The 12,826-nt window shown below is 47.7% G+C and overlaps 1 protein-coding gene across 1 annotated transcript; it reads left to right on the top strand.

Moving 5' to 3' along the window:
- The first annotated feature begins 426 nt into the window (after window positions 1-426).
- Window positions 427-12,171, top strand: LOC306800553 (ubiquitin carboxyl-terminal hydrolase CYLD-like). Its single transcript, XM_079302780.1, has 15 exons — window positions 427-480; window positions 2,207-2,671; window positions 2,755-3,039; window positions 3,254-3,323; window positions 3,963-4,183; window positions 4,662-4,815; window positions 5,144-5,282; window positions 5,890-6,000; window positions 6,387-6,478; window positions 7,195-7,261; window positions 8,268-8,400; window positions 8,632-8,740; window positions 8,890-9,008; window positions 10,337-10,556; window positions 11,229-12,171. The coding sequence occupies exons 2-15, from the start codon at window positions 2,216-2,218 to the stop codon at window positions 11,411-11,413; spliced, it is 2,361 nt and encodes a 786-aa protein (XP_079158906.1). The 5' UTR covers window positions 427-480; window positions 2,207-2,215; the 3' UTR covers window positions 11,414-12,171.
- The last annotated feature ends 655 nt before the right edge of the window (window positions 12,172-12,826 follow it).

Below are 12,826 nucleotides of genomic sequence, written 5' to 3'. Positions count from 1 at the left end.
AGGTCCATGGAAAAACAGGCGAATCCATTGGGATTTGGATCTATTAGGACACACACGAATCCATAGGGATTTGTATCCATAGGGACACACACACGGATCATAAGGATATAAACTCATGGAGAAACAGGCGAATCCATTGAGATTTGGGTCTAATACGACACACACGAATCCATAGGGATTTGGGTGCATGAGGACACACACTCCAGGATCCACAGGGCTTTGGAAAAACCCGAATCTCCCGGGATTTGGGTCCACGGAAGCACCCCCCGCCCGCCGCCCCTCACGCAATTCCCGCCTTCCCCCCAGGCCGGCCGGCAGGGGGCGGGGCCTGCTGCGAAGCCACGCCCCATTTCCCGCCGCGTGTCCCCGCCCCTTCACTCCTATTGGTCAATTTCCTCACCCCGCCGCTTCTCATTGGCTGCCGGGCCGCGCGCGCGCTCGGACGCGGAAGTGGCGGGGCCGGAGCGGCGGCGGAGACGGTGAGGGGAGGGGGGAGGGGTCGAACCCAAACCCCGCTCAGAGCTCTGGGAATGGGGATTTATTCCCATAAATCGGAAAAAAATTGGAGTATTCTGGTTAAATACCCAAGTTACGCTTGGGTTTGATGAGGAAAAAGGGTTTATTGCTGTGTTTCCGCCAGGAAAATGGTTTATTTGGGGGTTTTGGTGAGGAAATTCGTTTATTCGTGTTTATTTTCATGAGATAAGTTGTTTATTCTTGGGGTTTGGCCAATAAAATTGTTCTCTGGGTTTTTTTATGAGATAAAGAGTCTATTCCGGGGTTTTCGTGAGGAAAACAAATTAGTTTTGTTTTTTTGGAAATGAGGAACTGTATTTAATCGTAGTTTCCGATGAGGAAAATGGTTTATTTTTGCCTTTTTCTTGAGGAAAAAAAAGTTCATTTTTGGATCTTGGGGAAGAAAATGGTTTATTTGTGTGTTTTTTGATGAGGAAAATTATTTATTCTTGAAGGGTTTTGATGAGGAAAATGGTTTATTCTTGGGATTTGCTGAATAAAATGGTTTATTTTTGTGGTTTTGATGAGGGAAGTGGTTTATTCTGGAGCTTTCATCAGCAAAATGAGCTTGATAAGGAAAATTTCTTGGTTATTTTTATGAGAAAAACATTATTCTTGGTTTTGGTTAATTAAATAGTTTGTTATTGGAAATTTAATCAGAAAAATCTATATATTTTGGGCTTTTAGTGAAGAAAAGGGTTTATTTTTAATTGTTTTTTTATTTTATTCACCCTTTCTTCACGTTGAAACAAAAATTTTGGATCCTGATTTTTCCATGGAATCATCAAAGGAGAGATAGGGAAGGGTAAAAAGTGGAATTAAATCATTGGATTTTTATTACTGCTGGATTTGAAACATTAGAATGTAACTACTGGAATTTAACTGGAATTCTTCCAGTCGACTTAAACTACTGGAATTTTAACTACTAAAATTAGAATTTAACTAAAAAACAAACACCAAAATATACTCCCACTCCCAAATACTCGCATTTCTTTCAATATAAATGATATAATAAATAATTAAATATTTGCTGTTTAAACTGAAGATTTTTAGCACTTCACGAGGTGATTTGCATATTTTTTGAATATTCATGAGCTGCAGCAACACTGATCTGTGGTGCTGGAGCAGGAATCCCTTTCCCAAGGAATTTTAAAAGGCAGGATTGTTTTTTTGCCTCGCTTAAGGAAAGAAAACGTGGAATTTAATGAGGCTGGATGGTGTTGGAACAGGTTGGACGAGCTGGAGCAGCTTCTCCATCCCTGGAATTATTCCAGGAATTATTGGCTGGAGCTTGGAGCAACTTGGGATAGGGGAAGATGTCCCTGCCTGTGGATTTTTAAAGTTCCTCCCAACCCAAACCATTCCATGTTTTATTTTTTTTTTATTGTACAAACTCATCTTGGGAGGATTTAGTGGAGAAGGCAGAGCTGGACTTTTCCTGCAGAATCTCACTGGGGGAACAGGGATGAGCTGGAATGTGGGAAACCAGGTTAGATGGAATTTTGAATCACCACGAGGATGAATAAACACCTGGAAAAAGGGAGCAGGGAAGCTTTGTGAGCCACTCAAACTCACCCTGGGCGAGGTTTAGAGCAGCAGGTTGGATCCAAAACCTCTTCCAACTCCAAATTCTTTGGGAATTCTGTGCCAACACTCACAGATCTCCATTTCTTTGCCTCCCAACCCAGGGGAATCTGCCATGTCCAGCCACCCTCCGGCAGCGGACGGGAATTGCTTCTACATCCTGACAGAGGACTGTGCCTATGGAAACAAGTACTTCCAAGCTGGCAACTTGTGTTTCTGCAGTGAGAGGAGCTACCTGAGGAATTTTTCTGAGGATGGGCCCCCAGCTTGCTTCCTGAAGGTCATCATGCTGGACGACAGCTCCACTGTCACCATCAACCTGGAAATCCTGCAGCCCGTGCGCCAGGAAGCTGCTGGATTCCTCCTGGCCATTGGGAGCCACAGTGAACGTTTGGATTTTTTCCTGGAGAGGTTGAGCTTGGAGGGAGCTCTCCAAGCTGTGCCAGGTCAAAATGTGATGGTGGAGGTGGAGAGGGAATTTTTTCCTGGAATCGTGCGTTACATTGGGAGCATCTACAAGCCCAGCTTGGCTGCTGTGCTGATTCCGGTGTTTTTCGGGGTGGAATTGCAGGTAAGGAGTGCCCAAAGCCAGCAAATTCCTCATTTTTTCATGAAATTTCTGTCTGTGACATCCCTTCCTGATGTGTTTTTCAGGGAGAGGGGGAAAACAGAGGGAGAAGTGATGGATCCTACCACGGCACCGAGTTCTTCAAGTGCAAGAGGAACTGCGGGATCTTCCTCCCCTTCAGCAAAATCCAGTTTATTCCCACATCAGGCAACGATTATGGCAAGCAGAAGCTGGGGAAACAGGACACAGAGGAGGAGGTTCCTGTGAAAGTGGGAGATGCTGTCAGCTTCTATGTGGATGAGATCCTCACCAAAGGAATTGCCATGGCAGTCTACAGGGAAGGGAGCCAGTGGTTCGTGAAGGTTTGCCCGGTAAGAGCAGCTTTTCCATGGTTTTTTTTTTGGATTTTAAAGAAAAAAAAAAATCACATTATGGTTGGATGTGGAAGAGAAGTGGAAGGAATATCTAAAAGGGATATGAGGTTCTGTGCAAAATTTCCAGGCTTGTTTTTAAAAAAAATCCTTCCTATTCCAGTGTTTAGCTGATGGATTTTTCCCTAGCTGATGGATTTTTCACTCCTTTCAGGAAGAAGAAGGAACGACTGATATTTTTAGGGAAATCCCCATGGATTCTGTTGTGAAGGAGAGCTTGCAAAGTAGGTGATCTTTGGATGTGTCTCTCCTGATCCCATTCTGAGGGAACTTGGAATTTATTCCCTATCTGCAGGGTACTGAGGAGCTGAAATTCCAGTAAAACCTACAGCATGTCTTAATGGGCAGGGATTTATGGAAATATCTCAAGTTCCACACAAAGCTAAAGCTGAATCCCATTTCCCAGGAAGGAGAGTCTGATGGTAGCAGAGAATTCCCTCAGGGAAGAGGCACCACTGGTTAAAAAGTCTTTAATTCAGCTGTAAAAGATGGAGCAGGAGCTTCATCTGGGTGGGAAAGGCTCAGGTGCCAGCAGCAATGGTGGGAATTGTTGGACAATACAAGGAATTAGTAGAAAAAATAGGAAATAACCCCCCTGCTGCCATTCCAGTAGTTGGGAAGGGCTGAATTAGCTCCAGGGCCAACTTGAGGTTGGAATGTGAAGCTTTGAGCAGGGAAACAAGGAGCAGGATCATTCCCTCTCATCCTGTCAGACCAGCTTGGACACAATGGGAATTACACCTTGTGTTCTTGGTATTCATCTTCCTGCTTGTGTGTGTAGCCTGGAATTTCCAAAATAGACCTGGAATTAGATTCAGAGGATCCTATTCCCACCTCTCTTGATGTTTTGTGTTGCCCATCAGGTTTTTTCCCAACGTTTGAATCCGACGTGGGCTTTGGAAAACCAAATCTGATGAAACAAGAGATCAGCGAGAGCATTGAGGAGGGGGAAGGTGGGAATTCACCCCTGGAAGTGAATTCCATGGTCCAGATTACCTTGGACAAAGGGAATCAAGTTTCAGGAATCATCCGCTGGTTGGGCTACCTGCCCCAAATCAAGGAAAAAATGGCTGGAGTTGAACTGGTGAGGCTGGAAAGCTGGGAAAGGACCTGGGAGTGCTGGTGGCCGTGGCTGAATATGGAGGGTGGAATTTTGGGATCCCCAGGGAAGGGTCTGGAGCACCAGGAGCAGCTGGGAGGGCTCATCCTGAGGAAAAGGAGGCTCAGGGAGAACCTTCTGGATCTCTGCAATTCCCTAACAGGAGGGTTGGACCAGATGGGATTTAGGTTCTGCTCCCAGTGAACAAGAGGAAACAGCCTCAAACTGCTCCAGTGGGCATTTAGTTTGGATATTGGGAGAATTCTTTTATGGATGGGGTTGTCCAGCTCTAGCAGAGCTACCCAGGCCAGGGATGAAGTCCCCATCCCTGTGGATGTGGCACTTGGGGACACAATCCAGTGGCAGCCACATCAGCATTGCACAGACTCGATCTCAGATCTCTTTTCCAACCATAATTCCATAAATCCCACTCTCAGGGCCATCTCTGGTACTGTTTTCCCAGGATGAAGACAAGGGGGTCACAGCTGGAGACTGGATGGGCAAGTCCTACTTCCACTGTGCCCCAAAGCGTGGCCTCTTTGTGAGGCTGAACTCCTGCCAGCCCGACGTGCGCTTCCAGAACTTTCCCAGCTCTGCCCTGTCCCTTGGGGATTACAGTGAGTCCTCTGGGAAGCAGGACAACAAGGTTGTGATGGGAGAAGGATGTGGAAAAACCCCTGTGGGCAGTGTTTCATCTCTTTCTTCGAGTGTTGTTTTTTTGGTGTTTATTCTACACAACATCTTTGGCTGGATTCAATCCTAGAGATGTTTTCCAACCTAAATGATTCCTTAGGGAATATCCCACAAGATTGTAATTTATGAAAAGATGGATTGAGGAGCCACTTTAGGTCCTGATAGTTGTAGACTCACCTCAAACTTTTGAGGTATCAAAGAAGGGCAGAGATGACCCAGATGAGAAAGTGAAGGCAATTCCTTTTCTTGCAGGAGGACAAGAAGTTCTTTCAGGGGGTCCAGAGAGTTTTCCTCCCCTCAGGAATGAGGCAGCAGTCCATGTTCTCCAAGGGCGGATGAAGGGCATCCAAGGCCACTGTAATTCCTGCTACATGGATGCAGCTCTCTTCAGGTAAGGACCTGTTTGAGTGAGGCTCCTTAAATGAATGTTTTTTAAATTGGGCAAAGCCCCAAATTGCAGCACTTCCCTGGATTTCCAAGTTGGCTGGGAGTTTACCTGGTGTAGAACAGGATGTAACTATGTGGAGATGAAACCTCCAGGCTGCTTTTTGATCTCCTTCCCAAATCCAGCAGATTTTCAGCCCTGAAGACCCCCTGTACCCCTGTGTCTGTTCAGGGTGCTGAGAGCTGGTTGCTTTCCAGATTTGGATTGTGCTGACTCTTGTCCCTGGAAGTTCTGGCTGGAATAATTCCAAAGAACCCACCCAGGAGGTCCAAACTTCCCTGCTTGGAGAGGAAAAGACTCAGTGCTGCCCTTCCCTGAGCAGTTTTGGCTGCAAAGTAGGAATTTCCTTCTCCCTGAGCTGTTCCCTCACTTTCTGCCAGTGTTCATTGCTCCAGATGTACCTCACTGTTCAGATGTGCTTTCCTCACCTCCCTGTAATTCCATGCATGGATTGTTGGACATCAAAGCCATTGACTGTCACCAGCCACCACATTTTGGTTCCAGCTGTTGCTTCCAAGCCCTCAAACTCAAACCCATCCCACTCTTCCCACAGCCTCTTCTCCTGTACCTCTGTGCTGGACTCCATGCTCTTCATGCCCTTCCCACTGTGTGACAGGAATGTCCAGGGAATTCTGAGGGATGAGATTGTCAATCCCCTCCGAAGGTGAGTGTAGGGAATGCTGGAACTTGTCCCATTTGCCTTCATTCCTTCCCTGACCCACTAAACCTGGCACTGAGGGAAACTTGGCAGCCACATCCACTGGTGTTCAGGATAAGGAGGAATGGTTTTAAACTGACAGAGTGTGGATTGAGATGGGATATTGGGAAAGAATTTTCCTTGTGAGGATCTGGAATGGAATTCTCAGAGAATCTGTGGCTGTCCCATCCCTGGAAGTGTCCCAGGCCAGGATGGACAAGGCTTGGAACAACCTGGTGTTGTTGGTGGCATCCCTGCCCATGGCAGGGGGTTGAACTGGATGAAGTTTAAGATCCCTTCCAAGCCCAGCCATTCCATGATTTCCCTCACCTGCAGCTGGTTGTTGTTCCCAGGACTGGCTTTGTCAGGGCCAGCAGTGTGATGCACCTCCGGGAGCAGCTCACAGACAAAGGCCAGTGCTCCAGCTTTACCAATGCTGAGAAAGGTAAGGAGCTCCCTGGGGCCTTTCCCAGCTGCTCTCCTGTGTTCTGCCTCATCCAGGCACCAGCTGGCAACTTCCCTTTGTGCTTCTCCCAGGAATGTGCTTTAATTAGGTGCTGATGTTAATCGATGTAAAAATTCACTTGTAAAATTCTTTCAGTTTTTAAATCTCAGAGCCCCTTCCAGTGCCTAAAGGGGATGCAGGAGAGCTGGAGAGGGGCTTTGAGCAAAGGGTGGGGGGACAGGACATGGGGAATGGCTTCCCACTGCCAGAAGGAAGGGTTAGATGGGATTTTGGGAAGGAATTCTTCCCTGTGAGGGTGGTGAGAGGCTGGGATGAAATTTTCAGAGAAGCTGTGGCTACCCCATCCTTGGAATTGTCCAAGTCCAGGCTGGATGAGGCTTGGATCACCCTGGGATATTGGAAGGTGTCCCTGCCCATGGCAATTGCTGTAATTCCATGATCTTGAAGGTTCTTTCCCACCCAAACCATCCCAGAATTCCATGAAAGTGCTGTCTCTGAAGGCTGCTTGGCATTTTCCACGATCCCTTTGGGATTTGTGCCTTAAAAGTGCTCTCAGCCTTTATCCCAATTGTCCCCTCACCTGAAAAGGAAATTCCAGGTCCCTGGAACTCTGGCTCCTGTTTATCTGGCAGTTCTGGGATGCAGTGGGACAAGGCAGTTCCTGGCATGGTCTGATCCATCTTTTCATTTTCCAGATCCTGAGGAGTTCCTCAATCTCATAATGCAGCAGATCCTGGGAATTGAGCCACTATTGAAACTCCAGTAAGTTTCTGCAGCTGAGGGATACAATTCCCAAGGCCAGGCTCATTAATTTTCCACCTCAGAATCCCTGGGGGGCGTGGGGGAGGTCACTTGCTCCTTTCATCAGAGTTTTTTTGAATCACATCTCCGAGTTTTGTGCAGCTCCTTCTGCTTTCCCTTAGGAACAGACTCTGATCCTGCTTGTTATGATCTTCCCATCTGGGCAAAGACACTTCTGAGCTCTCCCTGGATGTTGCTGCCATCAGAAAATGAGGATAAAAACCCCTTATCCTCAGGGAGAGCCAGAAGGGGTTTGAGAAAGGTGAAGCCTGACTTTAGGGCAGACCCAGCAGTATCCAACAGCCTTGGGATGAATTTGGGATGTGTCCAGGCTGCCAAGCTGGCTCAGCTCCCACAGCCTCTCAAAACAGGCAGCCCATGGATGCAGTCCCAGTTTTTTGGGGACTCTACAAAGAGGATGAGAGGCTGGAGGAAGCCAAAAATAACTGTGCTGTTTGTGAGCACAGAAAGGGAATTGTTGGGTTTCTGTGCTCCTTTGTGGAGCCGCCGCTCGAGCCGTGGATGGTGGAGTGCTGGGAAAGGTTGAGCACAAAGAGGACTCTGTGCTGCAGCTCCCCTGCACAGGGTCATCCCAAGGAAATCCTTTCCCTGCTTTCTGTAGGGATTGTGGGAGATCTACACACTACTCACCTTGAGTTTGGCTTTTTTGACGCGTTTTTTTAAATTCATCTTTCATCGAAACATCCATTTGTCAATTTAAATCCTAAATTATCTTTTAGGGGATAATGGAATTTTGCTTATAGGATGTGCTGCTGCAAAAGGATAATGAGGCCAAAATTCCTTCTCACCTCCTGCTTCCCTGCATAAACTTGGTATTTTTTGGGTGGAAAATGTGCTTTGTGTTGCACCAAGCCACCCTTGGTGTCTTGAGCTCTCCCATGACAAACCTTGGGAAACTCCAATTTTTGTGTCACCACATCCCCAATCCCATGAGCTCTCCTTGCAGGTCAGGAGGCCAGAAGGAGCAGGAGTGTTACTGCTACCAGATATTTATGGATAAACAGGAGGATTTGGTGGTTCCCAATGTGCAGCAGTTGGTGGAACGTTCCTTCCTGTCCTCAGATCTGAAGCTGGTGGAGGTGAGTCCAGTTTCCTTCTGCTTTCCTGCTTTTCTTGCTTCCCAAAATACCTGTGAGGCCTTGGGCCTTTTTATATCCAAACATGACTTAGGAAAAGGCCTCTGTTTTCCCTGTTTCCCTTTTGCTCTGTGAATAATGACAGCAAATTTAGAGAAAAATCTCTGAGATTTGGCTCTTCTGGCAGGGTGACTCCTTTCCTTTTTTTTTTTTTTTTTTTTTTTTTTTCCCCAGATCCCATCTTGCTTCATTATCCAAATGCCACGTTTTGGGAAGGAATATAAAATGTTCAGCAAAATCATCCCTTCCTTGGAGCTGGATATAACAGATCTGCTGCTGGACAGTGAGTTTTGGATAATGGGCTGTGAGCAGCCAGCTCTGGGCTCTCTGGGGTGGGATTCTTCTTCCCTGAGTCCCAGTTTTGGCAGGACAAGCTGGATTTTAGGAAGGAGCTGAAGGAGACACTCCCTCTGAGCTCTGTTTCCTTGGCAGGTCCCAGGGAATGCTGCCTGTGTGGAGATGTTGCCACTCTGGAATGCTCAGAGTGTTTCAAGGACAAGGTGTTTGCAGCCACAGGCCTGAAGCAATTCTGCAGCTCCTGCTCCAAACAGGTATTGCATGGCTAATCCCAAAATCCACCTGGGAAGCTTTCAGCAGGATGAACCCTCCCAAAATCCCCACATTTTCTTGGCTGTCCCTGCAGCTGCCTCACCTTGGGCATGGAGCAGCCCTTTCCTGAAGGTCATTCCCACCAGGAGCCAGAGGTTGTGAACCTCTGCTTACATAAAGCCTAAATAATAATGGAATCATAGAAAAAGTTGGATTGGAAAGGACCTTGAACCTCATTCCAGTTCCACCCCCTGGGTGCTGCTTACTGTCTCAGGTTGCTTCAAGCTCTGCCCTACCTGGCCTTGGACTATTCCAGGGATGGGACATCCACAGCTTCCCTGGACAACCTGTTCCATAAATAAGGTGTAATCCTGCAGGAACTGAGTAATGATCCCTCCCTGCTTCATCTCCATGAGCATTCCCACAGTTTCTGCCTCTTGGAGGGTGTCCTGGTTTGAAGGACAGGTGTCTGCCAATAAAGGGAGAAGATTCTCTTTGAAATTGAGAATGTAAACCCCCTTCCTCCAAATTATTATAATAATTTTGAAATTAAGGGGCTCTCAGGCAAAGATATGGGAATTAGGAATAACAGTTCCTTACTAGGAAAATTAAAATAGAAATACAGTATTGCAGAGAACAATCCCAATACTGACAGAGTCAGAATCCAACCTGACACCCTGTCAGTCAGTCAGGGTGTTGGCACAGTCCCATTCAATGGTGCTGCATCCTCCTGCAGTGGCAGATGTGGTTCAGCTGGAGCAGTGCTCCTGGAGAAGGTGCAGTTTTCCTCTGAAGGTCCAGGGATGATGTGGAAAGGTCCAGTGTTCCTCTGGAATCCAGTGGAAAAATGGATAATTTGCTGTCCAAAATCTCAGTTTTTCTCTAGGTAGGAAAGGCTTGGCTCCTCCCCTGGCTGGAGCATCTCCCAGTGGGATGATGTAATTTTATCAGTCACACAGTGGGACTCAATGGGCCAACAGCAGATGATATCTCCTGGAGGGAGGATGGGTTGTGGAAAAGATCAAGATGATTGTCTTAAAGATGGCCCATTAGCAGCTGGTATGTGCCACAGAGATCAGGAATCACTGCCCCACCTGGCTTCAAGAAATGGTGACAGAATCCACATTTCTGGCCACATCAGCCCAACAGAGGGTGACAAGCTCCCATTTCACCTTCCTGCTGCCAGGCTGTTCCCACAACACCATCCCCAGGCAAGCAGAGAGCACGGGAATCACATCAGCAGGGAATAAATTGGGAATGTGACCTCCTTCCCCTCTTCCAGGCAGGCCAGGGCCAGTCCTGCCAATGCCACCCTGTCCCCTCTCCTCAGGTTCACTCCCATCGCCACCGCAAAGCGCACAGACCCAGGAGGCTGCACATTCCAGAGGAATTCCAGAGCTGGAGCGCCCGGGGCTGCCAGCAGGTCCCAAGGGAGAAGCTGGAGCTGTTTGCTGTGCTCTGCATTGAGACCAGTCACTATGTGTCCTTTGTGAAATACGGCCCTGGGAACGAGCACTGGATGTTCTTTGACAGCATGGCCGACCGGCACGGTGAGGGAACGGGAGGGGGATGAGGGAATGGGGTGTGGGAAGCTGCCAGGGGCTGCTCACTCCACCTTTTCCTCTCAAGTTCCCCTATTTATAGGGTTTCTCTGGGTTTGGCTTCTCTTGAGTTAGATTCTAGAAGGGCCAAGCCAAGCAGGTGGGGGTTTGGGATCTCAACAAGGGATTTGGGATCTCATCCCAGCTGGCTCAGTTTGTGGGCACAGATTGTTCAGAATCATGGAATGGTTTGAGTTGGAAGGGACCCTAAAACTCATCCAGTTCCAACCCCTGCCATGGGCACCTTCCACTATCCCAGGTTTCTCCAAGCCCCATCCAACCTGGCCTTGGACACTGCCAGGGATGCAGCAGCCACAGCTCCTCTGGGAATTCCATTCCAGCTCCTCACCACCCTCACAAGGAAGAATTCCTTCCCAGTATCCCACCTCTCCCTGCCCTCTGGCAGAGGGAAACCATTCCTTGTGTCCTGTCCCTCCATATCTTGTCCAAAATCCTTTTCCAGCTCTCTTAGGTTGAATGGTCTCCCCTCATCCAGCCTCTTCCACATCTCCCAGCTGAGACTCTGTGTGACTCTTTGAATGTGCTGGGATTTGCTGGAGCTGTAGAAACTCATCCCTTTAGGATCTGGTTTGGGATTTTTCCTCCTCCTTTCCACCTTAGGTGGTGAAAACGGCTTCAACATTCCCACGGTGACGCTGTGCCCAGAAGTTGCCAAATACCTGGACTTGCCCCTGGCTGTGCTGGCCCTGGAGCAGCCTAGGGACATGGATGGGGTGGCCAAACGTCTCTTTTGTGATGCCTACATGTACCTGTACCAGAGCAGGAAAATGGCACTTTACAAGTGACACCATCCCAGGCTGATGTCACAGAGCAACATCAGGAATGGGAGCTTGGATCATCCCAGAAGGTGGAAGCAGCCGAGTCTGGATGCTCTGAGCTGCCTCTCCTCACACCTCTCTTGGTGTCAAATTATCCAAGTCATGTTGGGTTTGGTAAAACCTGGCTTTATCCAGTGGTAGTTGGTCCTTGGGGACTGCTGGAGTTGGAATTATTGATGCTCAAATTCATTCTCATTTCCCCACATTCCACAAGTCTCCCTCTCTGGGTACTCTGCAGCTGGAGCATCCCCACATCCTTGTTTCCCTGCCATCCCTTCCTTTGAAAGCTGGGGACCAACAGAAATCAGAACACAAGGAATTATCCACAGGTTTACCAAGAAACCACAAGGTTCTCTAAAATATCCCCACCTGGATTTGTGAAGTGAGGAAAATCAGGTCAGGATCAATTTTCCTCATCTGTGTCCCTCAATTCCCTGCACTTTCCTTATCCAGCACTAACTGGCACTTTTACCCACCACCCCTTATTTCCAATCATGGATATCCTGAGCTGAAGCTCTGCTTTAAAAATAGCTATTTTCCCAAGAACAAAACTGGAAGGAGGATGGGAGCAGAGGAGCAACATCTGGGCTCCTGCTACTTCCTCTTTTTGGCAAAATCTGCACAAGATTCAGTGTTCCAAGCTCACTTCTAGCACTTTCTGTCCCATCTTTGCATCCACTTCCAAGTTCTGGGGTCAAATACCAGAATTCCAAGGGCAAAAATGGGGGGAAAAAAAAGAGCACTGGGATTTTCTGCAAGAAAGTTGAGGGTTTGGGTAGAACTGGCATTCCTTGACTTAAATAAATTTGTAAACTTGGGGGTTCTCTATTAAGTGGGAAGTTGTACTGGTGTCATTGAGATGCCCAAATTCCACAAAACCTTCAAGGAAATCATCCAGGAATCCCAGATGTGCAGGTTTAACCCCATTCCTGCTCTTTCCCCCTCCTCTTTAATGCAGAGTGGAGTAATTTTAACAAAGCCTGGAGCTTTGGATCTTTCTGGCATTCCAAGTGTTGCCAGAGGTCCTGGAGGGATTATTTCCCTCTGCTCAGCTCTGACAGGTCACACCTGGAATACTTGGGTCCAGTTTGGAGCTCCCCAGTACAAGAGGGACAAAATCCAAGGAAAAACCACAGAGATGATGAAGGGACTGGAGCATCTCCTATGAGGAGAGGCTGAGGGAGCTGGAATTGCCCAGCCTGGCAAAGAAAAGGCTCAGGAAATCTCCTCAATATCCATAAATGGTTCCTAAACATCAGGAATTGCATCTTATCCATGAGGGTGACAAATGCTGGCACAGGTCATTCTCCTTGTTCTTCATTCTTCCTCTCCCAAAACCTCAGGAAAATCTCTGCTCAGGTACAATGGACTCCTTATCTT

This window comes from Erithacus rubecula (genome assembly GCF_903797595.1).
Source record: "Erithacus rubecula genome assembly, chromosome: 3".
In the NCBI taxonomy this organism is placed as follows: domain Eukaryota; kingdom Metazoa; phylum Chordata; class Aves; order Passeriformes; family Muscicapidae; genus Erithacus; species Erithacus rubecula.
Note: the sequence above shows the minus strand (reverse complement) of the source record. Positions and strands in the feature narration are given on the sequence as shown.